The sequence below is a fragment of the Lithobates pipiens genome, unplaced genomic scaffold (genome assembly GCF_037356315.1).
Source record: "Lithobates pipiens isolate NorthernLeopardFrog02 unplaced genomic scaffold, aLitPip1_a1.2 Scaffold_1, whole genome shotgun sequence".
Taxonomy (NCBI): Eukaryota; Metazoa; Chordata; class Amphibia; order Anura; family Ranidae; genus Lithobates; species Lithobates pipiens.
This window is the reverse complement of record NW_027507685.1, coordinates 209,485,525-209,511,215: the sequence shown is the minus strand read 5'-3', so window position 1 is coordinate 209,511,215 and position 25,691 is coordinate 209,485,525. Positions and strand designations below refer to the sequence as shown.

Genomic DNA, 25,691 nt, shown 5'->3' with positions numbered 1-25,691 from the left:
CTTGGTTCAGCATGCACAGCCAATGTGTTTTAACATTTAGCCCTATTCAGCCTTTCTCAAATGTTTTAACATGGAGGATTCCCTTTCAGTCTCAGGGAACTTCTGCTAATAATTACTTTATTTACAGATCATATACATTAATGTGATGGTCAGTGGGAAGAATGATCCTTACATTTGTGGTCAGTGGGAAGAATCCCCATCTTACAGATAGCTAAAAAGAGCATTGTTGTCAGTAGGAACCTGAATGGAAAAAAAAATCTCCTTGCTTAAGGAACTCCTAGCAAACTCTGGAGGGACCCTGGTTTAGAAAGAATAGTCCCAGTCCTTCAGACCAATCTTTAAGCAATTAGATGAATAGTCCAGGTCTGCTAAATGTCCAAATACCTGCATTCCTGTGAATCTGGAGCCAGGAGCAGTAGTGTTCTCCCATCACTCAGAGACAATCCTAAACAGCTGCTCTTCTGTGTTCCAGCTGGCAGCTTGGGCATTTCTCCCAGCTCAATGCCCTCTAATATTGCTTGGCATCGAGAGAGTAATGGGATCTCCAGGTCAGCTGAGGAATCGGCATCCCGGGACACGAGGAGGCTACCTTCCTGTGTAAGTTGGAGATACCTTTCTTTCCACTGCTTGAAAAGGAATCCACCTATGGATGAAGAAACATATGCCTTATTTGACAAGAAACACATGAGGTGTTGCTAAACTGAAAGTGCAGTAACCCATAGCAACATCGTCAGAATTCATGTTCAGGAGGCCCATTTCTAAAATATTGTTTTGACCTTACCATAACAATATGGCTACTTAACAAAAACACGCACACATATGGCACAGTGGAGTGCTTCCCGAATGTGTTTAGCATAGCCAAAGCCCAGTTTTGTTACCATCTTGGATAGAGTGGCGTGGAGAATATATGGATGATTCCGCACATAGTCCAAGATTCCAAAAAATATTATCCACACAAAGGCATACAGCTAAAAGCCTGCATACACTAACTAACAGGTTTAACCTTAAAAAAGGTTCTCAGTCATAGCTATGATTAAAATGGCTTTTTTAAGGTTGAAAAATGTTAGCAGACACAGGGGTCAATCCACTGATGTTTAATATATGCGATAACATGGTCATGTGATTAATTTAAATAAATGATCGAATGGGGTAAATAAAATACAATTCACACCAAAAAAATAGCGATTGTGTGGTATTTACCGTACCATGAAATGTAAAATATGCCAGTAAATACGGTCAAAAAACTATGCCGTATGCTCTTGAGTCTAATTCACAAACAAAACATAGAGTTAAAAAAAACACGTAATATTTATCACCAGGGTTTTGCTGGCAGTATCACATAAGCTATTTGTCAGAAACAGCCTGCCCCCCCCCCCCCCAAAAAAAGTTGGTTGCTAAGGAGTGGGCCGGGAAATCGTTTGCTGAGTCTTTAAAAACGGACTCCACAGCTGTCAGTGGAATTCCCTGATGACAGCTGAATGTAAAATAAATATGTTGTAATTAAAAATTATGAAAAAAAAAAACATACCAGGCCCTTTGAGTCTGGTATGGATTTTAAGGGAAACCCCATTTTTTTTCTTTTTTTTTTAATGGCCTGGGCTTCCCCCAATTCCATACCAGACCCTTATCCGAGCATGTAGCCCGGCAGGCCAGGAAACCAAACCATACCAGGTCACAGAGCCCCCTGCCCCTAAGCACCTTGTCCCCATGTTTATGGGGACAAGGGCCTCTTTCCCACAATCCTTGGGCTGTAGGTGTGGGGGTCTTATATGAACCTGAAAGCCCCCTTTGTGAATGAGTAGGGTACCCTAAAAAAAAAGTGTAAAAGTGAATAAAGACAGTACAAAAGTTTTTGACAATTTCTTTATTAAAATATGCAAAAAAACTGTCCCCCCATGTAAATCCATCGACAACAATGCTGCTGCCAAACTGAATTTTTTTTCAAAAAAGGTCCGCTCACCACAACGCTCCCATGATCTGGCTTCCCCGCTGTGTGACGTTTCTTAAAAAGCTTGTGAAGTCACTGATCGCTGCATGCTGGGCCTGGTATGCATTGGGGGGGACCTCCATGCAATTTTTTTGCCGGCATGTTTTTTTTACATTCAGGTGATGAGTCGCCCGTTGTTAAGGACAAGGAGGCCTTAGCAACCAGCTCAATGTGGTACATTACCTCATGAAAGAATGCAGCAATTACCACTCAACCAAACAAATACATTCTTAGTGAATTGCACTTTTAAAACTGATTCACTGCAATCGCTATTTTACCGCATTTTGGCCATTATTGAACTCTTAGTGAATTGACCCCACAGACATTTACCGTATATCTTTATATAGATAAACAACATTTTTTGGAAACTTGGATCCTGTGGCATCATCCATATATACTCTGCAGCTTGGGTCACGAAAACCTTTCCCAGCACCGGTGCTTTCCCTCAAAGCAGAGGACAATGGAGGTGGATCAGATATACTTTTTGTATAACCAATAGAATTGTCTGGTCACATTTTTATTGCTAAAATCGCAACATACAGGCAGCATACCAGAGATTACAGATTTCAAATCTATACTGAGATTTTAGTTGTAACAACAACAAAGTTTGCAAAAGGAGAGAGAGTTGAGGGCGTTCTGGTGGAGGCGAGTGGCTGGTCTTGGGTGATGGTGAAGAGATGGCACTTCAGGCAACACTTTATGGAGGAGAAGCAACTCTGGAAGATTTGTGGAAGAAAGAAAGGCGTCTCTAAGTGCAGTATTAAAAGGTTTAATATAGCATACAAGGGGTTAAAAATACTTACAATATCGTAGAGATAATCAGGCATGTAATTATCGAGTCCTCATATGATATCTTGGTCCTTCCTCGGGTGTAGAGCGTGGAGAGCCATCCAGAAGCTGTCAAGAATCTCCAAGTATGTGCAGGAGTGAGGAGGCAGTGAGGTAGCCTAGGTTCCGGGTCCACGCTGGAATGCACAAGGCCAAGGGTCTGACGAAGGAGCCGTGCATGCTCCGAAATGCATTACTGCCCTTCACTGATGCCATTGGCCTCATGCGTTCCAGGGTGGACCTGGGAACCCAGGCCGTCTCACTGCCTCCTCGTTCCCGCACATACTAGGAGATTTCTGACAGCTGCTGGACAGCTCTCCCTGCTCTCTCCACCTGCGAACAGAGGAAGGACCAAGATATCATATGAAGACTCGATATTTTCATGCCTGATTATCTTTACAATATTGTAAGTGTTTTTAACTCCTTGTGCGCTATATTAAACCTTTTAATACTGCACTTAGCCCTTGTACACACATTCGGACATTCCGACGGAAAATGTCTGATCGGACTGTGTTGTCGGATAATCCGACTCTGTGTGGGCTCCATCGGACTGTTTCCGTCGGAATATCCGATCGACAAAATTTTAGAGCTGGGCTATAAAACTTTCCGACAACATGATCCGATCAGACTTTGTCCGATTGTGTGTAGAGAATTCCGATCGGACAAAGTGCCACGCATGCTCAGATCAAATTCCTAGACCAAAGCTATTGGCTACTAGCCTGAACGTAGTCCCGTCGTAACGAAATAACGTCATCATGTTACGTACGATCGGATTTTCCGACAACTTTGTCCGACCGTGTGTATGCAACACAAGTTTTGGACAAAATCCGTCGGACAAAATCCGACGGATTTTGTTGTCGGAATGTCCGACCGTGTGTACAAGGGCTTAGAGACGCCTTGCTTTCTTCCACGTGGTTTGTACAAGCTTTTCTGTTATTACAACTAAGATCTCAGTAAAGATTTCAGATCTGTAACCTCTGGTGCGCTGTCCATTTTTGGAAACTTGGATTCTCACGGTAGTGGCTGTGCACACTCTTCAAAGCATGAAAAGTGAAGGTACAGGGTGGATTTTTGCTTATGTTTTTATTGCTGTCTGTGTCCCTGCTGGGGAGATTTGGCCTCTCTGTTTTCCATTGCAAGTGAGATTTTGGGCCGAAACAAACTTTTGCAGCACTATGAAGTGTACATTTTTATTAATACCTGTACGTTTGTTTGTCTATTTTATGGTGCTGCCTTAATGCAATGCATGTTAAAGCTTGACATCAGACACAACATACATTAACACATAAAACAAAGAACATTAACATAACACACAAGAACAGAAAGGTGTGAATAGGTCCTAAAAGTGAGGGAAAATCTACAACTATGAGCTGTCACCAAAACAGGAATAAAGGAGAAATCTATCCATATGGACAATTCTGGTTTATGTGTGCGTACATATGTGCGTGTACAGTGGGCTACATAGTAATATAAGAATAAAATGTTAATAAGAGACTAAATCTGCTGGCTGAAAAAGCTTTTTAATATACAATATTACATATGTAAAGAAAAAAAGAAACACATTTTCCAAATCTTTTTTTTTCTATTTTTGACCATAATAAAGTCTATAAGAATTAATGTATATGGGACAGTCCTCTGATCCTCTTATCTCACTGCTGACTGAAAATAAATTTCATTTCTAGGCAGAGACCATGTGACCTAGACTGACTATGATAGGAGATAAGGGAAAATGTATTCATGGCAAGCATAAGGTTACTTTTTTTTTTTTTTTTTTTTTTATTCAACGTATTTTTAATTTATGTCATCACCCTCCACCTCATGTAAAAAAAAATCCACGTTCTGTGCATTTTGGAGTGGGCCTTTTTGCACTGAAATTAACAATGAATTTCTTTGTTAACTCTTATGCCGCTTACACACGATTGGAATTCCGGCCAGAAAAAGACCGATGAGAGCTTTTCATCGGAAAATGCGACCATGTGTATGCTCCATTGGAATTTAGCTGTCCGAATTTCCACCAGCCACAAATTGATAGCATGTCCTAAATTTTCCCGACGGAAAAACTTTCTATCGGTAATTCCGACCATGTGTATGCAATTCCGACACGCCAAAAATCACACATGCTCAGATTTAACTACAAGACAGAAGCTATTGGCTACTGGCTATTGAACTTCCTTTTTCTAGTCACATCGTACGTGTTGTATGTCACCACGTTATAAATGATCGGAATTTGATGTGACCGTGTGTAGGCAAGACAGCTTGAGCCGAATTCCATCGGAATTCCATTGGGAAAACCATCAGAGCTTTTTTCGACGAGAATTCCGATCGCGTGTTCGCGGTATTAGCCCTTGTACACATGGTCGGACAAAGTTGTGTTGCATACACACGGTCGGACAAAGTTGTCGGAAAATCCGATCGTTCAGAACGTGGTGACGTTATTTCGTTACGATGGGACTACATTCAGGCTAGTAGCCAATAGCTTTGGTCTAGGAATTTGATCTGAGCATGCGTGCCACTTTGTCCAATCGGAATTCTCTACAAAGGATCGGACAAAGTCCGATCGGATCATGTTGTCAGAAAATTTTATAGCCCAGCTCTAAAACTTTGTCGGTCGGATATTCCGACGGAAACAGTCCGATGGAGCCCACACACGGTCGGATTATCTGACAACACGGTCCGATTGAACATTTTCCGTCGGAATGTCCAACCGTGTGTACAAGGGCTTATTCTAACAACGTATTACCTATCCCTAACTCCCCAAAGGAACTGTATTATTGTGGTAGCAATTGGGAAGGTTCTCCGCACAGTAGTTGGGTCTTTTGGAGGAGCTGTGTGCCATTAGGCTCCTGCCCAGCTGCCTGCATGCCAGCTCTGAGAGTGAAGGGTCTTTTACCTGGCTGCAGGTTACCAGGTAAATGTAAAGATAATAATGTGGCGCTTACTCAATAAGGAAAACAAAATAAAGTGCAAATATGAAAAGCAGTTATATCAGTACACATAAATGGTGAAAAAATATTGAAAAACATGTGCAAAGTTGGAAACACACCACAAATGTGTATGGGAAGGCAATACTAAATGCTTAAGAACAATAACGTAATGAATCCAAAAAATATAATAAAGTGCTTTTGTAGAAATCCTTGGTGCAAAAAGTTCAGTTCATTATAAGTGATAGTAGCTTCCACCCTCCGTAGTACACCAATAGTGTGCCCCAGCCTCTCACGTCAAGTTAAGACCCCTACAGGTCTAGTAATGCCTCTGTTGTTACACAGGTTACTAGGTACCTCTGCCTATTCACAGGTGTGGCCTCTTTGAATTGCTGAGGGGGTGGAGCAGATAATCTTATCTTTCACGTATATTATAGGCCAAAAAGAAAATACAGCCTCATAGTGAAATACCGTTTAAAACTTTTATTAACATTAAAAGCCTAAATGGGTACTCCCATATTACAGGCAAATACAAGCATGGAATTAAAATCTGGCAACGCAGTAGCATCAACGAGCCCTTCCCAACGCGTTTCTCCTACACAGGCATCATCTCCTAAACAGCCATCCCCAGATGATGCCTGTTTAGGAGAAACGCGTTGGGAAAGGCTCGTTGATGCCACTGCGCTGCCAGATTTTAATTCCATGATTGCATTTGCCTGTAATATGTGAGTACCCATTTAGGCTTTTAATGTTAATACAAGTTTTAAACGGTATTTCACTATGAGGCTGTATTTTCTTTTTGGCCTATAATATACGTGGAAGAATCTCTGTCCTCAGTCACCCCAAAAGGTGGATAGCCATTTCATCTATTTTTGGGTCATCTCTATGTCTACTCTGGTACCCATGATAAGTTACAAGTTTGCCAGCTGTTTTTTCGTGTGGATTTACATCAATCAACTCGTGTGACTCACTAGTAGGGATGAGCCGAATACCCCCCGGTTTGGTTCACACCAGAACTTTCGAACGGACCCCAAATTTGTACGAACTTTAGAACCCCATTGAAGCCTATGGGACTCGAACGTTCGAAATTAAAAGTGCTAATTTTAACGGCTAATATGCAAGATACTATCCTAAAAAGGGTTTGGGGACCTGGCTCCTGCCCCAGGGGACATGGGTCAATGCCTAAAATGTTTTTAAAAATGTCCGTTTTGGCGGGAGCACTGATTTTAATGACGATTAAAGTGAAAAAAAAGTGAAATATTCCTTTAAATATCGTGCCTGGGGGGTGTCTGTAGTATGCCTGTGAAGTGCCACGTGTTTCCCATGTTTAGAACAGTCCCTGCACAAAATGACATTAAACAAAAATAACATCATTGAAAACTGCTTGCGGTTTTAATGTTATATCTGGTTCCTGCAATATGGTTGAAAACCATTGAGAAAAATGGCATGGGTAGCCCTCCCTGCCCATTACCAGCCCCTTTGGGTCTTGTACGCATATTAAGGGGAACCCCCTACCCATATTAAAAAAGGAAATGCGTGTGGCCCCCAGGCCCTATATACTCAGAACAGCAGTATACAGGAGGTGCAAACAAGACAGGGACTGTGTAGGTTTGTTGTGTTAAGTTGAATCTGTTTGTAATTTTCAACTACCGTATATACTCGAGTATAAGCCGAGATTTTCAGCCTCTTTTTTGAGGCTGAAAGTGCCCCCCTCGGCTTATACTCGAGTCACCGCTGTCTGACTGCCCGAACAGCGTGTCGAGCAGACAGACAGCGGCCATTCTACCTTTCAAAAGCCGCGCCTCCGGCTCCGCCTCCGCCTGTGATAGGCGGAACACTCAATTTCCCAGCAGCCTGTGTTCCGCCTATCACGGACATCGTATCATCCTCGTACTACGGACGAGGATGATACGATGTCCGTGATAGGCGGAACACAGGCTGCTGGGAAATTCAGTGTTCCGCCTATCACAGGCGAAGGCGGCGGCGCAGCTTTTGAATTTTACAATGGCCGCCGAGGCGCCGACGAAGAGGGCACGGGACGGAGGCAAGGCAAGGCACGGCACGGGACGGGACGGGACGGAGGCAAGGCACGGCGGCAAGGCACGGCACGGGACGGAGGCAAGGAGGCAAGGCACGGGACGGAGGCTCGGGACAAAGGCTCGGGACACAGGTAGGCTGGACACACACACACACACACACACACACACACACACACACACACACACACACACACACACACACGGATGGATGGATATACACACACACAGGGATGGATGGATGGATGGAGACACACACACACAGGGATGGATGGATGGAGACACACACACACAGGGATGGATGGATGGATGGAGACACACACACACAGGGATGGATGGATGGATGGACACACACACACACAGGGATGGATGGACGGACACACAGGGATGGACGGACACACAGGGATGGACGGACACACAGGGATGGACGGACACACACACAGGGATGGACAGGCATGTCTCACCCTCGGCTTATACACGAGTCAATAAGTTTGCCAGTTTTTTTGGGGGTAAATTGGGGGCCTCGGCTTATATTCGGGTCGGCCTATACTCGAGTATATACGGTAGTACATTTTTAAAGTGTAGCTCCAGTCAAAAAAACTATTTTTAAGCTTTTTGGAAAACATAGGGAAGGGTTATCACCCCTGTATAATTTGTTTTGTCGTACATCTTTTTTCATCTCACTTGCTGTTGTCTCCTTCCGTTTGCAAGTAGGAGATGTTTGTAAGTTGGATGTTTGAAAGTAGGGGCCTGCCCTATATGCTCTGCAGAAATGGCGGAACAAGGTGTTGGTTTTGCCACAACATTGTAAGCTCTCAAAGTGACTCTTGGTGGGCGCTGGAGCGATGCTGTGAACGATTATATCAAGAATTGTAATTACATGCCATTGTTGAACAGTGGTAGAAAAATTGACCTTTGGTGGTTGTGGTGCTGGTGCCACAACACTATAAGTCCTCGCAGTTACTCTGGGTGGGCACAGGAACGGGCCCTCCTGTGAAATATTATATCAAAAATTGTAATTAAATGCCCCTGTTAAACAGGGGCAGAAAAATTGGGCCTTAGGCATTGGTGCTGGTGCCACGACACTGCAACCTCTCCCATATACTCTAGTTTTATTGCAGAAATTAGCCCTGCTGCAAAGCATTGCATCAAAAATTGTACTTAAACGCCCCTGTTAAACAGGGGCAGAAAAATTGGGCCTTAGGCACTGGTGCTGGTGCCACGACACTGCAACCTCTCCCATATACTCTAGTTTTATTGCAGAAATTAGCCCTGCTGCAAAGCATTGCATCAAAAATTGTAATTAAACGCCCCTGTTAAACAGGGGCAGAAAAATTGGGCCTTAGGCACTGGTGCTCTTGCCACGACACTGCAACCTCTCCCATATACTCTAGTTTTATTGCAGGAATTAGCCCTGCTGCAAAGCATTGCATCAAAAATTGTAATTAAACGCCCCTGTTAAACAGGGGCAGAAAAATTGGGCCTTAGGCACTGGTGTTGGTGCCACGACACTGCAACCTCTCCCATATACTCTAGTTTTATTGCAGGAATTAGCCCTGCTGCAAAGAATTGCATCAAAAATTGTAATTAAACGCCCCTGTTAAACAGGGGCAGAAAAATTGGGCCTTAGGCACTAGTGCTGGTGCCACCACACTGCAACCTCTCCCATATACTCTAGTTTTATTGCAGGAATTAGCCCTGCTGCAAAGCATTGCATCAAAAATTGTAATTAAACGCCCTGTTAAACAGGGGCAGAAAAATTGGGCTGATGGCATCACCCAGAACCAGAAATGTTCTTCCAACATATCAGCGGAGGAGGAAGAGGATAGACAATCAACATAACAGGACAGTCACTCAGCATCAGCATAGGCAGTCTTGAAGGGATGTGATATTTCAAAAAAAATTATTCGGTTACATCAGCTTCAGGTGCTTGGTAGCTGTGGGTTATCCAAGACTGATTCATCTTGATGAAGGTCAGTCGATCAACTGATTCGGTGGACAGGCGCACCCTGTGATCGGTAAAAAAAGCCACCAGCAGCACTGAAGATGCGTTCCGAAAGAACGCTGGATGCAGGACAGGCCAGTAGCTCAATTGCATACTGTGCAAGCTCTGGCCAGTGATCCATCCTCAAGACCCAGTAAGCCAGAGGATTTTCGGTGGGAAAGGTGTCCAAGTCTGACCTTGTCCCTAGGTATTCCTGCACCATGTAAATCAGACGCTGGCGATGGTTGCTGGAACCGATCATACCTTGGGGCTGCGGACTAAAAAATTGCCTGAAAGCATCAGTCAGACGGCCACCTTCTCCATCCTTTGGACCGATGCCTCAGCAACACGTTGTCCAGGACCAGGAGTTTGTAACCTCCCAGTCTCTGGGAACGCAATGCACAGACCTTTCTGCAAGGCCTCCCGGAGATGTCTCATCCTCTGCTCCCTCTGTGATGGCAAGATAAGGTCGGCAACCTTACCCTTGTACCGTGGATCAAGGAGAGTGGCCAGCCAGTAATGGTCCCTCTCCTTGATCCGAAGAATACGAGGATCCTTCCGCAGGCTTTTCAGGATCAGGGAGGCCATGCAGCGTAGGTTAGCTGAGGCATTCGGTCCGGAGTCCTCTGGGTCACTAAGGACAACATGATCCACAGCTACCTCCACCCAGCCACGTACAAGTCCACGGGTTTCTTGGGACTGTAAATCATCCCTACAAGACTGCTGCTGCTGCTGATGCTGAGTGCCAGCCTCCACCTCCATGCTGACACAATCATCCTCCTCCTTCTCCTCCTCCTCCTCATCCTCTTTCTGTGTGATGGGTGGCACAGCAGGAACACTGTCTGGATAAAGGGGGCCTTGAGAGGCAAGGAAGTCCTCCTCTTCCTGCCTCTGTTCTGCCTCAAGTGCCCTGTCCATTATTCCACGCAGCGTATGCTCCAAGAGGTGGACAAGAGGTACAGTGTCACTGATGCATGCACTGTCACTGCTCACCATCCTTGTGAGCTCCTCAAACGGTGACAGGACAGTGCATGCATCCCTGATCATGCCCCACTGGCGTGGTGAGAAAAAACCGAGCTCCCCTGACCCTGTCCTGGTGCCGTAGTCGCACAGGTACTCATTGATGGACCTCTGCTGCGTGTGCAGCCGCTGCAGCATGGCCAAAGTTGAGTTCCACCTGGTGGGCATGTCACATATAAGGCGGTTCTTGGGCAGGTTCAACTCCCTTTGGAGCTCAGCCAGCTGAGCACAGGCATTAAATGATCGGCGGAAATGCACACAGACTTTCCTGGCCTGCTTCAGGACATCCTGTAAGCCCGGGTACCTGCCCAAGAACCGCTGCACCACCAGGTTAAAGCGGAGGTCCACCCTAAAGTGGACCTTCCGCTCATTGGATTCCTCCCCCCCTCCGGCGCCACAATTGGCACCTTTCAGGGGGGAGGGGGGTGCAGGTACCTGTACAGTACAGGTATCTGCACCCACTTCCGGGATAGCTCTCTGCGGAAAGGGGCATAGATTACGCCTCTTTCTGAAAGTCCCCCGCTGCCTGCTGGGAAACACACAGATCCCAGAGGCAGCGGGTCCATCCTTATTGTGCAGGGCGACTCACGCATGCGCAGTAGGGAACCGGGAAATGAAGCCGAAAGGCTCCACTTCCTGATTCCTATACCCAAGATGGCGGCGGCAGCACCCGAGAGATGATCGAGAGATCGGCTTCGGGTGCCGACATCGCGGGCGCGCTGGACAGGTAAGTGTCATTATTTTAAAAGTCAGCAGCTGCAGTATTTGTAGCTGCTGGCTTTTAAAAAAAAAAAAAAAACGCTGACTCCCGGCGGACTCCCGCTTTAAAGACGTGAGCTACACAAGGCACAGCTGACAAAACATCCGCCCCAGTGTGGCTCCTGTCCCCCAAACAAACCAGCGCAAGCACGGCATGGCATTGTTTTTCCTGCGTACTTGCGCAGCCCCTGGAACGCCTACGGAGCACCGCTGGTTCTGAGGAAAGAGCACTGGAAGAGGCCATGGAGGAAGAAGAAGAGGAGGGGGTGGAGGAGAGAGGTGTGTCACAACCAATAGTAGCATTTTGGAGGCGTGGTGGCGGAACAACCTCCAACACTACTGCACCTTGTCCTGCATCCTTCCCAGCTGCCAGAAGAGTGACCCAATGGGCCGTGAAAGACAGGTAAAGTCCCTGTCCATGCCTGCTGGACCATGAGTCAGCGGTAATATGCACCTTACCGCTGACCGCCCTGTCCAGCGAGGCAAGGACATTGCCTTCCACATGCCGGTAGAGAGCCGAAATCGCCTTCCGTGAGAAAAAGTGGCGTTTGGGGACCTGCCACTGAGGAACCGCACATTGTACAAACTCACGGAAGGGGGCCGAGTCTACCAACTGAAAAGGCAGCAGTTGAAGTGCTAGCAATTTAGCCAAGCTAGCATTCAACCGCTGGGCATGTGGATGGCTGGGAGTAAACTTCTTTCGCCGGTCCAGCAGCTGGGGCAGGGACATTTGTCTGCTATAATCGGACGTGGGTGTACTGCTAGCAGAGTGCCCGGAAGCACTTGGCTGTGACACACCTAATTCTACACCTTCATTCCTCTCAGAGCAGGTTTCAGAGAGGACTGAAGGTCTAGTGGGGTTGGAGATGCCAGCTGATGAGGAGCAAGGAGAGGTCCGCTTTGTTCTTTGGTGTGGGTCTTTGAGGTGCGCTTGCCAGCGAGCTGCATGGCAGGTCAACATATGTCTGGTCAAGCATGTGGTGCCCAAGCGGCTGATGTTTTGGCCACGCGAGATACGCTTGAGACATATGTTGCAAATAGCAGCAGTGCGATCTGATGCACTCGTCTCAAAAAAGGCCCACACCAAAGAACTTTTAGAATAACGCGCAGAGGCAGCGCCCTGCACAGGCGGAGCTCTGATGTGTGATTCAGTCGGTGTGCTGACCCTAAGCTGGCCCCCGGAGGGCATCCTGCCTCGTTGGACATGTGCCTCCTCCTCCTCCTCCTCCTCCTCTCTCCTACCAGGCACCCACGTGGAGTCAGTGCCCTCATCATCCCCTCCCTCTTCATCGCTGTAGCAAACCTGTCAGTATGCTGCAGCTTGTGGAACATGACTGCCAGATTGCTGTCCTTCTTGAGCATCCCCTCTCTCTGCATTCACACTACTGCCTTCCTCTAGCTGAGTGTCATCATCAGAGCCTACAAAACACTGGGCATCCTCCTGGAGCATGTACCCAACACTGTGCTCAAAGAGTTCAGGAGACTCCTCAGGAGGACGTGGTGGGTCTAGGGAAGGAGTCACTGATGATGACATTGAGACGAGGGAAGACGATGCGTTGGCAGCTGCTTTGCTAGTACCCTGAGACTGGGTGAGAGAGGATGAGGAGGATGAAGAGGGCTTGGTCATCCACTCTACCAAGTCGTTGACATGTTGCGGCTCAACATGTCCAGCTGCCGGAAAGAAGGACAAGCGTGTCCCATGGCCATGTGCTGATGGCGATGCACTGCGTCCACGACCAGCACTGTTGTCTCTAGACACAGAGCCTGCTTGCCCTCTTTTATCGGCTCATGCCTGTCTGCCTCTCCTTGCTGGCCTTCCAGACATGGTAATGACCTGAAGGGAGTTGGGAAAACAGCAATTGGGTAGTGTATATTGTGCTGGAGGCACACAACACCCACTAACTCCTGCAGATGCCTTTATTATAGAACACCAGCAATAAAGGGTAGATAAAGGGGTATACTGTACTGGAGGCACACAACACCCACTAAGCCCTGCAGATGGCTCTATTAGAGAACAGCAATAAAGGGTAAATACAGATGTATACTGTGCTGTGCTGGAGGCACACACAACTTCCAATAACTCCTGCAGATGGCAGATGGCTCAAATAGAGAAGAGCTATGTAGGTGGATATAGCAGTTTGTACTGGGTACAGAGCACGCAGACAGCACGCACAAGCTCCTAACACTGACTGCAAGCTCTACAGAAGAGCAAGATCGAAAAATCGGCCGATAACGATCGGTGTATACTGTGTTGAAGGTACACAGAACACCCACTAACTGCTTCAGACGCCAACACACTACACAAGGCCGCCGCGCTGGCGGCCTTATATAGTGTGGGGCGTGTACTACACAGCCTGAGCTATGATTGGCCACAGGCATCCTGCCTGTGGCCAATCATGGCTCTCCTCGCTGCTGGCGCTGTGATTGGCCAAGCATGCGGGGTCACAGTGCATGCTTGGCCAATCATGAGCCAGCAATGCACTGCGCCATCGCAGTGCATTGTGGGCCGTGAGCGCCACACGAATTTGACGTGAACGGCCCATAATGTTCGGAATTCACCGAACAGGCGAACAGCCGATGTTCGAGTTGAACGTATGTTCGACTCGAACACGAAGCTCATCCCTACTCACTAGGTATATACCTAACTGGGTCCATAACATCTGGTAAGCCTCCTCTCAAGTGGTGGTGGATTTCTGCAAAGCATTCACTGAAGTCACTATAACTTCTCAAGATATTGTACTTTGTCACCATATTGTTTCACTTATGGACTCTTAACACGTTTACTTTGGTGGATATACAAATATAAAAAAATGTTTTTTGTATATTTGGATATAGTGTTGTCTAAAACATAGAATCATTAATAGTGTTAATTTATGAGGAGTTTTTTATCACTATTAATGTTGATTGTATTTTATTATATATTTTTTACACTGGTAAAAGATTATATAGATATTGCCATATATATAATCTAAGTGCTGCACCTTTTTTATTATTACACCATTTTGTTTGTTGCAGTAAGTCTGCGGTGCTGGCAGCTATTATTTATTAATTTATAAATACCATACTGGTGACCCCACAATAGAGATAAAACTTTTTCATGGAAGGGAGTTTAACAAGACACGTGGCCACTCATTAAAATTAAAATAAAAGAGGTTTAACCTTAACCTCTTCCGATCCGCACTATAGCCGAATGATGGCTACAGTGCAGACTTGCTGTGGTGGGAGGGCGTCAATAGACGTTATCCCATGCTCGACCAGCCTGTGCACCCCCTGCAGGGCGCACGACACGCTCTGTGATCCCGACCCCTTACCATGTGATCAGCCAATGACAGCTGATCATGTGATGTAAACAGAGCCGCTAATCGCTGATAGCGCGAGAAAAAAAAAAAACGATCACAGGTGGCTGTGAGAGGGACATTGATTCCGATCATGGATAGCCTCTGCAGAGTTCTGTGCCCACCTGTGCCACCTGTCAGTGCCACCTACCAGTGCACAACAGTGCTGCCTATCAGTGCCCACCGGCTCCACCTACCAGTGCCCACAGTACCCCCCATCAGTGCCCACAGTATCACCGATCTGTGCCCACAGTGCCACCTATCAGTGCCCGCATTGCCACCTATAAATGTCACCAATCAGTGCCTCATCACCAGTGCTGCCTATCAATGCCACCTACCAGTGCCCATCAGTGCCATCTATCAGTGTCCATCAGTGCCATCTATCAGAGACTCCTCTTAGTGTCACCCATTAGTGCCACACATCAGTGCCACTCATCAGTGTCACGTATCAGGTCCCATCAGTGCTGTCTTATCAGTGTAGCCTTATCTGTGCCTATCAGTGCAGCCCATCAGGGTCCATCAGTGCCCATCAGTGCAGCCTATCATTGCCCATCAGTGCAGCCTCATTAGCGAATGAAGGAGAAAAATTAACTGTTTTGCAAATTAAAATGAAAACCCAAGTGGTGATTAAATAGCACCAAAAGAAAGCTCTATTTGTTTGAAAAAAAATGATAAAAATGTAATTTGAGTACATGCATGACCACGCAATTGTCATTCAAAATGTGACAGCGCTGAAAGCTAAAAATTGGTCTGGGCAGGAGGGGGGTTTAAGTGCCTCTAGGGTTCCTGGGTTCTTGGGTTCCTTCCCTCTGGATATCATGCACTAGCATGCCTGGAATGAGTTCTTATAAGACAATTCCAGGGATTTCTTTCTATGGTATTTGCAAATTTCCTTGCTTGTGTTCAAGACCAAACTAAACTCTGTGGAGGCCACTAGACAGTCGATACCTTGGGGCACCTCTTGCAGGTTTCTGGAGGTGTCTTGTGCATGTGATCTAGTGGGATAACTTTGAACTAAGTAGTGTGCATGTCAGCTGCTAGATATAGATGACCATCATTGTACATTACACGCACATAGGTTGCACCAACATTTTTTTACAAACAACAGCTGAAAGGTGAGCTTTTAAGAGACAATGGGGGTTATATACTAAAGGCAAATCCACTGTGCCCTACAAGTGCACTGCAAATTCATTTGGAAGCACAGTCACTGTAGATCTGAGGGGGACATGCAAGGACAATTAAAAAAAAACATTTTTGCTTGCACATGATTGCATGATAGAAATCAGCAGAGCTTCCCCTCATTTAGGATCCTCCCCACAGATCTACAGTGACTGCACGTCCAAGTGCACTTGTAGTGCATAGTGGATTTTCCTTTAGTAAATCAACTCCAAACTGTTATGTGAACCAGATGTCTATGGTTTATGTACATTAAGATGTTATTGTGTACATTACATTAATGTATTTTCTCTATAGAGTCTTTTATGTAATGCTGCGTACACACGACTGGACTTTCCGGCAGACTAGGTCCGACAGGATCAGTCCGTCGGACAATCGGATCATGTGTGGGCTAATCCGATCGTTTTTTCAAAAACAAAATCAGACAGACCTAGAATTAGAACATGTTTCAAATCTATCCGACGGACTCAATTCCGACGGACTAAAATCTGGAAAACCGTTCGCCTGTGTACTGGTCCGACTGACCAAATACGACGCAAGGGAAGCTATTGGTTACCAGCTATTGAACTTCCTTATTTAGTCCCGTTTACGTCATCACGTACAAAACGAATGGATTTTCGAACGGACTTAGTTACTTAACACTCACTTAGCGAAATGGGGTTCACATTTTGTCTCACATTTTCTAAATGAACCCTTGGTATCAATTCTAATCATTTTACACATCATCTCTTCTCTAGAGGAGTAGTACACGATCCAGTATCATCTCTCCACCCCGTTCAGTGCCTGGGTATATTGTGTGTGGCCAAGTCCATTCGCGTGTACGCGGCATAAGGCTTTCATTTCTTTGATTTTCTTTTTCAATCTTTTGTAAACAATTAAAGAAAGTTTCATTGTAATTTTCTTTCAAGATCAAATAAATATTGTTTTGTATTTTGATCCATTGTTGCAGGCCCCTTAAGCCAAGCCAAAGGTGGAATTTGGACCTCAGCAACCTTTGACAGTGAACAGATCACACAGTGTCTGCAGAGTTATTCTACCAAATTGAAAACGATATGTCACCAGCACACCAACAAGCTTGTTTCAGTGCACAGCTGTTTTTTCTTATATAATCACATAGATAAGTAATGTTTCAGGACAGTGTAGGGATTCCTCCTCAGACATGTGATGAGTCTAGGAGGTTCTGAAATGTCTGATGCTTCGGAGGCCAGATAAAAAATCTGGGGTCTAAAAGACCCCAGATTTCTCCATAAAGAGGACCTGTCAAGGCCCATGCTATCACAAGCGATGAACAACAATAAAGTTGATAAAAAAAACTAAAAATAAAGGTACAGTGATTTAAAAAAAAAATGAAATGATTTTTTTTTTTTATCACGCGCAAAGGTGAATGCACACATCGGTCCCATATGCATATGTAAACAGAAATTGCACCACACATGTGAACGTCAGAGCGAGAGCAATAATTCTATCACCAGACCTCCCGTGTAATTTTAAACTGGTAACCTGTAAAGCAGGGGTCCCCAACCCCCGGGCCACAGGCCAGTGCCAGTCTGTGGCCTGTTGATGACAGGGCCACACAGGGCTGTCACATGCCTGTTTGTCCTCTCCTGGCTCCTCCGTCCACCTGGCCGACAATGTCATCCAATCAGGGAGTGGATTGGAATGCGGAATCGGATCGAGCTGCAGATCGGAAAGGAGAGATCCTTCTACCCCCCTGCCCTGCTGAGAGGATAACATTGTTGGGCTAGTGGGGGAGCTGGGAGAAGACACAGGGACTGATCACAGCCTCTGCCCTGCCAAAGGTATGAGTCCAGGGGAAGCAAACAATAGGATGGGGAAGTGTCACGTTAGAGATGGGGGGGAGGCAGGCTGCAGGGGCACTGTGATGGAGGAGGCTGTGATTGCTAGGGCACTGTAACATAAAGGGGACTGCACTGTACAGGGGCACTGTAATCATGGAGCCCCCTTTATATCACAGAGAAGTCCCCTGTACATCACAGCTCCCCTTTATAGTGCAGTCCCCTTACATTACAGTGCCCCCTTTACAGAGCAGTCTCCGTTACATTAACCACCTTCAGACCGGACCATTTTGCTGGTAAATGACCAGAGGTCTTTTTACAATTTGGCACTGCGCTGCTTTAACTGGTAATTGCGCGGTCATGCAATGTTGTACCCAAACAAAATTTGCGTCCATTTCTTCCCACAAATAGAGCTTTCTTTTGATGGTATTTGATTGCCTCTGCGATTTTTATTTTTTGCGATATAAACGTAAAAAGACCGCAAATTTTGAAAAAAAATGATATTTTCTACTTTTTGTTATTAGAAAAATCCAATAAACTCAATTTTAGTCATACATTTAGGCCAAAATGTATTCAGCCACATGTCTTTGGTAAAAAAAAAGTCAATAATTGTATATTTATTGGTTTGCGCAAAAGTTGTCACATCTACAAACTAAGGTACGTTTTCTGGAATTTACGCAGCTTTTAGTTTACGACTGCCTATCTCATTTCTTGAGGTGCTAAAATGGCAGGGCAGTACAAAACCCCCCCAAATGACCCCATTTTGGAAAGTAGACACCCTAAGGAAATTGATAAGTGGCATGTTGAGCCCATTGAATATTTTATTTTTTTGCCTCAAGCGATTGAATAATGACAAAAAAAATTTTTTTTTTTTTTTTACACAAAGTTGTCACTAAATGATATATTGCTCACACATGCTATGGGCATATGTGAAATGACACCCCAAAATAAATTCTGCTGCTTCTCCTGAGTATGGGGATACCACATATGTGGGACTTTTTGGGAGCCTAGCCGCGTACGGGGCCCCGAAAACCAAGCACCTCCTTCAGGCTTTCTAAGGGCGTAAATTTTTGATTTCACTTCTCACTACCTATTACAGTTTTGAAGGCCATAAAATGCCAAGATGGCACAAAACCCCCACAAATGACCCCATTTTAGAAAGTAGACACCCCAAGCTATTTGCTGAGAGGCATTTTGAGTCCATGGAATATTTTATATTTTGCCACAAGTTGCGGGAAAATTACAAACTTTAATTTTTTTTTATTTTTTTTTCACAAAGTTGTCACTAAATGATATATTGCTCACACATGCTATAGGCATATGTGAAATGACACCCCAAAATAAATTCTGCTGCTTCTCCTGAGTACGGGGATACCACATATGTGGGACTTTTTGGGAGCCTAGCCACGTACGGGGCCCCGAAAACTAAGAACCGCCTTCAGGTTTTCTAAGGGCGTAAATATTTGACTTCACTCCTCACTACCTATTACAGTTTTGAAGGCCATAAAATGCCAAGATGGCACAAAACCCCCACAAATGACCCCATTTTAGAAAGTAGACACCCCAAGCTATTTGCTGAGAGGCATGTTGAGTCCATGGAATATTTTATATTTTGCCACAAGTTGCGGGAATATTACAAACTTTTTTTTTTTTTTTTTCACAAAGTTGTCACTAAATGATATATTGCTCACGCATGCCATGGGCATATGTGAAATGACACCCCAAAAAAAATTCTGCTGCTTCTCCTGAGTACGGGGATACCACATATGTGGGACTTTTTGGGAGCCTAGTCGCGTACGGGGCCCCGAAAACCAAGCACCGCCTTCAGGCTTTCTAAGGGCGTTACAGTTTTGAAGGCCATAAAATGCCAAGATGGCACAAACCCCCCCCAAATGACCCCATTTTGGAAAGTAGACACCCCTAAATTTAGGGGTACACTAGTGAGACTAGGTAATAAATGGCGGGTGCCCTGAAACTATAAAAAAAATAACTAACCAACCAGCATCACCTGTAACAGTTATATGGTGATCACTGGTGAAAGGGTTAACTAGGGGGCAATCAGGGGGCTTTATGCGGTAGTATATGGGGGTCCCTGGCGCTATAAAAAGCTGCGGCGAACCTAAATACCTACCTGCCTAACTAGCGTCACCTGTGACACTAATACAGTGATCAGAAAAACGATCGCTTATTAGGCTGGGTTCACACTGGAGCGATGTGGGAACGCCACGAATGCGCGGCGGGTTCCCGCATCGCATGCCTCCCGGCGGCAGTTCACACTGCCCTATGCGAACTGCTGGGAGTGTCAGTGAAATGTTAATGACACCCCCAGATCAGTTCGCATATCGCAGTGCGATCTGCAAACTCGGATCGCATGGTGTGAACACCCATGCGATCCGATTCTGCTGCGGACCAAAAAAAGGGTCCCGTGCGAGTTTGCGGCGGGTGCGGCGGGTGCGACACGAATTCAGCCATACTATCTGTATGGCTGAACTCGAATCGCACAGAGATCGGATGTGATTTGCACTGCAGTGCGGTGCGAATCACATCCGTTCTCATAAACCGCTGCAATGTGAACCCAGCCTTAGTGACACTGGCGACGGGGGGTGATCACGGGGTTAAACCTTTATTGGGGGGGTTAGGGGGGTACCTTAGAACTAAAGGGGGCTAACCCTAACTGCCCTAACAGTTATTACAGTCACAAATGACACCCGCCGGGTGATCAGGGGGTTAAACCTTTATTAGGTAATAAATGGCGGGTGCCCTGAAACTATAAAAAAATAACTAACCAACCAGCGTCACCTGTAACAGTTATATGGTAATCACTGGTGAAAGGGTTAACTAGGGGGCAATCAGGGGGCTTTATGCGGTAGTATATGGGGGTCCCTGGCGCTATAAAAAGCTGCGGCGAACCTAAATACATACCTGCCTAACTAGCGTCACCTGTGACACTAATACAGCGATCAGAAAAACGATCGCTTATTAGGCTGGGTTCACACTGGAGCGATGCGGGAATGCCACGAATCCGCGGCGGGTTCCCGCATCGCATGCCTCCCGGCGGCAGTTCACACTGCCCTATGCGAACTGCTGGGAGTGTCAGTGAAATGTTAATGACACCCCCAGATCAGTTCGCATATCGCAGTGCGATCTGCAAACTCGGATCGCATGGTGTGAACACCCATGCGATCCGATTCTGCTGCGGGCCAAAAAAAGGGTCCCGTGCGAATTTGCGGCGGGTGCGGCGGGTGCGACACGAATTCAGCCATACTATCTGTATGGCTGAACTCGAATCGCACAGAGATCGGATGTGATTTGCACTGCAGTGCGGTGCGAATCACATTCGTTCTAATAAACCGCTGCAATGTGAACCCAGCCTTAGTGACACTGGCGAGGGGGGGTGATCACGGGGTTAAACCTTTATTGGGGGGGTTAGGGGGGCACATTAGAACTAAAGGGGGCTAACCCTAACTGCCCTAACAGTTATTACAGTCACAAATGACACCAATGCAAAAAAAAAAAAAAAAAAAAAAAAAGCAATTGGTGTCACTGTGACTGGGGGGGCAGGGGTAATTGGGGGGTGATCGGGGGGTAAAGGGGGGGTGTGAGTGTGCCTGGCATGTTCTACTGTGTAGTGTAGTGCTTGTGCAACTCACCGATGCTCTCTCCTCGGTGCCGGAACGAAAAATACCGACACAGAGGAGAGAATACATCACTTCCTCTCCTGTGTTTACATTACAGGAGAGGAAGTGATGTCACGGGACATTTTCATTCGTCGGGAGCGATCGCGAGGGGGTGGCCATGAATGAATGGCCGTCCCCTCGTCCGGGATCGCTCCCGAACGAATACCGACCGCCGCAGGCACCGGGCGGGGGCCCGATCGGGCCCCCGACCCGCGGGCAGGCAAGGACGTACATGTAAGCCCTTATGCCTGCCCGTGCCATTCTGTCGACGTACATCGTCGTGCGGCGGTCGACAAGTGGTTAATGTAACAGGGAATTGTGATATAAATGGGACTGCACTGTAAAGGAACACTGTGGTGTAAAGGGGGGGGGGGGGGGCTGTGATGTGAAGGGGAAGTGAGGACATTGATATAAAGGGGGAACTGTGCTGTAAAGGGGGGCTGAGGACAGACTCCAAGAAAGTTTGCCAAAGGAACTCAACTCTCTGTAACGACAATACATAAAGAATCCTGAGTTTATATGCCTCGTACACATGATCAGACTTTCTGACAACAAAAAGGTGGAATTTTGTCCAAAGAGTGTTGGCTCAAACCCATCTTGCATACACTCGGTCACAAAAATGTTGGCCAACAATTACGAACGTAGTGACGTACTACGTGGTTTTTCAGCTCTTTAGCACCACCCTTTGGGCTCCTTCTGCTAATTTCGTGTTACTAGAAGTTTGGTGAGTGTTGATTCACACTTTTCATTTTGCGTTTTCATTTAGCGCTTTTCAGTTCGTTTCTGAACGGATGTTCGTCAACCAGACAGTAATCGGAGGAGATAACGTGTTATTTATTATTGGCCTTGGAGTTATTGCTTTGACATTATTTGTTTAGTTGAATAATGATTTGATTTGGTATATTTTCTATATTTTTGGATGCATAGAATGCACTTTTTGGTTAAGTTCTATTGGCAGATAGCATGTCTAATTTATTTTTTTAATGCACAATAAAAACAATTGTGGAGAATAATACTTGTCTATGTGTTTTACTTCAAATGACAGTTTGGGAGTAGGCAGTTACATTTAAAAAAAATACAATGTAAAATTAACAAGGGACACCAACATAGTTGTATCTTTGTTCATAAAAACTACAGGATAATGGTGTTGTGGTAACGTGCACAAATAAAAAAAATAAAAATAAAAAAAAACATAATAATAATATATCACTTGAAAAAAAAAGCCTTTGAAAATTAGTTTGCAATAATTCCATCAGTATCACCAGCAAAGCAGCTTTATTATTATCCCATTAAAGAAGAAGAGAATTGTGCGCTGCATTTGGAGATTTCATAATTTGCCACGTCACGAATGTTAATTCTCCATTACGAATGCCAGTTTACAAGACCGACCGCTTCTGCTTCCGAGCATGCGTGTTTGTACTTTGGACTTGTGTCCGACAGACTTGTGTACACACACTCAGAAAATCCGACAACACACATTTGTTGGCGGAAAATTTGAAGACATGTTATCCAACATTTGTTGGCAGAAAGTTCGACAACAATTGTCCGATGGAGCGTACACACGGTCGGATTTTCCGCCAACAGCCTGACATTGAACATTTCCCGTCGGAAAATCTGATCGCGTGTATGGGGCTTGAGACTGCTTGGGAGATATTCATTCGGCGGAGGTCTGTCTGTCCCTCTAGATGTATTCGATTCTGCCTGCCGTCTCGTTCTCATATTTATTCTGAGCTCTCGGACATGTGTGGATTACAGGACGTTCCCAGAGCTCAGGAACAGTTTCTATGGATTAAAAAGCAATTATATCTGTAGCAGTGACACTAATCTTCAGCAGGACACACAATATACCCAGGCACTGAACAGGGGTGGAGAGATGATACTGGATCGTGTACTACTCCTCTAGAGAAGAGATGATGTGTAAAATTATTAGAATTAATACCAAGGATTCGTTTAGAAAATGTGAGACAAAATATGAACCCCATTTCGTTAAGCGAGTGTTAAGTATCTAAGTCCATTCGAAAGTCCATTCGTTTTGAACGTGATGACGTAAGACGGGACTAAAAAGGGACATTCAATAGCCAGTAGCCAATAGCTGCCCTTGCGTCGCATTTGGTCCGTCTGACCAGCACACAGACGAACGGTTTTCCCGCTAGGAATTGAGTCCGTCGGACAGATTTGAAACATGTTCTATTTCTAGGTTCCTCAGATTTTTAAAACGAAAAACGATTGGACTAGCCCACACACGATCGTATTGTCCGACGGACTGATTCCGTCAGACCTAGTCTCCCGGAAAATCCGGTCGTGTGTACGCGGCATTTTGTTCTTGTAATATTACCCGCTTAAGGACCAAAAGAAATTGCCCCCTTAAGGACCAGACCATTTTTTACGATACGTCACAGCGTCACTGCATCGCATTAACTGACAATTGCGCGGTACCGAGACGCTGTACTTATTAAGGGGGTATTGTATTTTATTTTATTTCAAAAACGAGCGGAAATTTTTTAACAAAAAAAAATATATTTTTTACTTTTTGCTATAATAAATATCCCTCCAAATTTTAAAAAACAAATTTCTTCCTCAGTTTAAATCAATATGTATTCTGTTACATATTTTTGGTAAAACAAATAAGTGTATATTGATTGATTTTCGCAAAAGTTATAGTGTCTACAAGCTATGGGATAGATTTATGGCTTTTAAATTTTTTTTTTTACCAGTAATGGTGGTGATCTGCAAGTTTTAGCTGGACTGCGACATTGCGACGGACAGATCGAATACTTTTGACACTTTTTTGGGACCAGTGATATTTATACAGCGACATGTATACATGTCACTGGCAGGGAAGAGTTTAAAACTAGGACGATCAAGGGGTTAAGTGTGTTCCCTGGGAGGTGTTGCTAACTGTATGGGGGCTGGGCTGACTGGAGGAGGAGAAAGATCCCTGTTCCTAATTACTAGGAACAGACAAATTGTCTCTCTTCCCCTGACAGAACAGAGATCTGTTTGTTTACATTGACAGATCTCCATTCTGCATGTCTCCTAAAGCGATCGTGGGTGGCCGCCAGACATTGAGTCGGCCAGCCCTCTGGTTGCCTCCCCTGCTCGTGAATGGGAAAATCTTTGTGTACATGCCCGACGTACAATGTCGATGATTCATGCAGGGGAGCCAACTTGCCGCAGTACAATTGCGGCGGGCGGTCCATAGCTAGTTAAAGTGGTTGTAAAGGCACCATATTTTTACCTTTGTGCATTTTAGGTAAAAAACCTTGTGTGCAGGAGCCCCCAGACCCCCCTATTACTTACCTGAGCCCCCTCTCGATCCAGCGATGTCCAAGAAAGCCTTGCCTCTCTGGGGACTTGCATTCCTGATTGGTTTTTGGCAAATTGGCCATTGGCTCCTGCTGCTGTCAATCACAGCCAGTGAGCTAATAAGGAGATGGAGGAGGCGTGGCCAGAGGTGCAGGCTCGGAATAGGGGTGTCATGCCCTCTCCACTGGTCAATCTATTATGGGAAAGGCATGTGACTCAAAGCAGCGACTGAACAGAAATACAAATATTTTGTCAAAAAACAACCCCCATACAAGTGTCTCAACTGTGATTTAGCTGTATGGCTAGAGTTACCCTTTATTAGGGCAGTACAAAGAGTAATGTGATGACTGATAAAGGACAGCAACTCAGAAAACCTTTCATCAGTTCAGAGTGGTCAAAAAAATGACAATGATTGCTGGCTGATTGTTATGAGCTATGGCACTTTGTGATGTCCCTTATGGTGGCTATACACACTTTGATAAATGATTGATTTACTTTTCGATTGATTTCCTGATATTTATCTCCTGATTTCAATCTATAGCTGACAACCTATTCATTCACTACGACACCAGGGAAGTGGATCAAATTCAAGGCCAGCACTACCAATAGGCAAGGTAGGCACCGGCCTAGAGCGCACACCAGTCGGGGGCGCTGGAGGTGCCTCCTCTTCATTGGCTGGCTGTGCGGGACAGCCTGAGAAGGAAAGGAGACTCTCTCCATGGACAGGCCCCCTCTCCCTGTGTCTCCCCAAAAATAAGGGAAGTTGCCCGGGTCTGGCTGTCTGACTATCAACACCTCCCCCTCCTCTTGTCTGCAGTATCCCCAGGTATGGCGGGTCCTGGCGCAGTGCCCAGGAGGAGGAGTCT

The 25,691-nt window shown here is 45.6% G+C and overlaps 1 protein-coding gene across 1 annotated transcript in view; it reads right to left on the bottom strand.

The window, feature by feature from the left end:
• Positions 1 to 25,691, bottom strand: part of LOC143982500 (uncharacterized) — a 46,137-nt gene that overhangs the window by 15,072 nt on the left and 5,374 nt on the right. Inside the window, exon 2 of the mRNA XM_077481292.1 lies at positions 385 to 643. Within this exon, the coding sequence (XP_077337418.1) occupies positions 385 to 643 (259 nt within the window). The remainder of the gene's footprint in view (positions 1 to 384; positions 644 to 25,691) is intronic.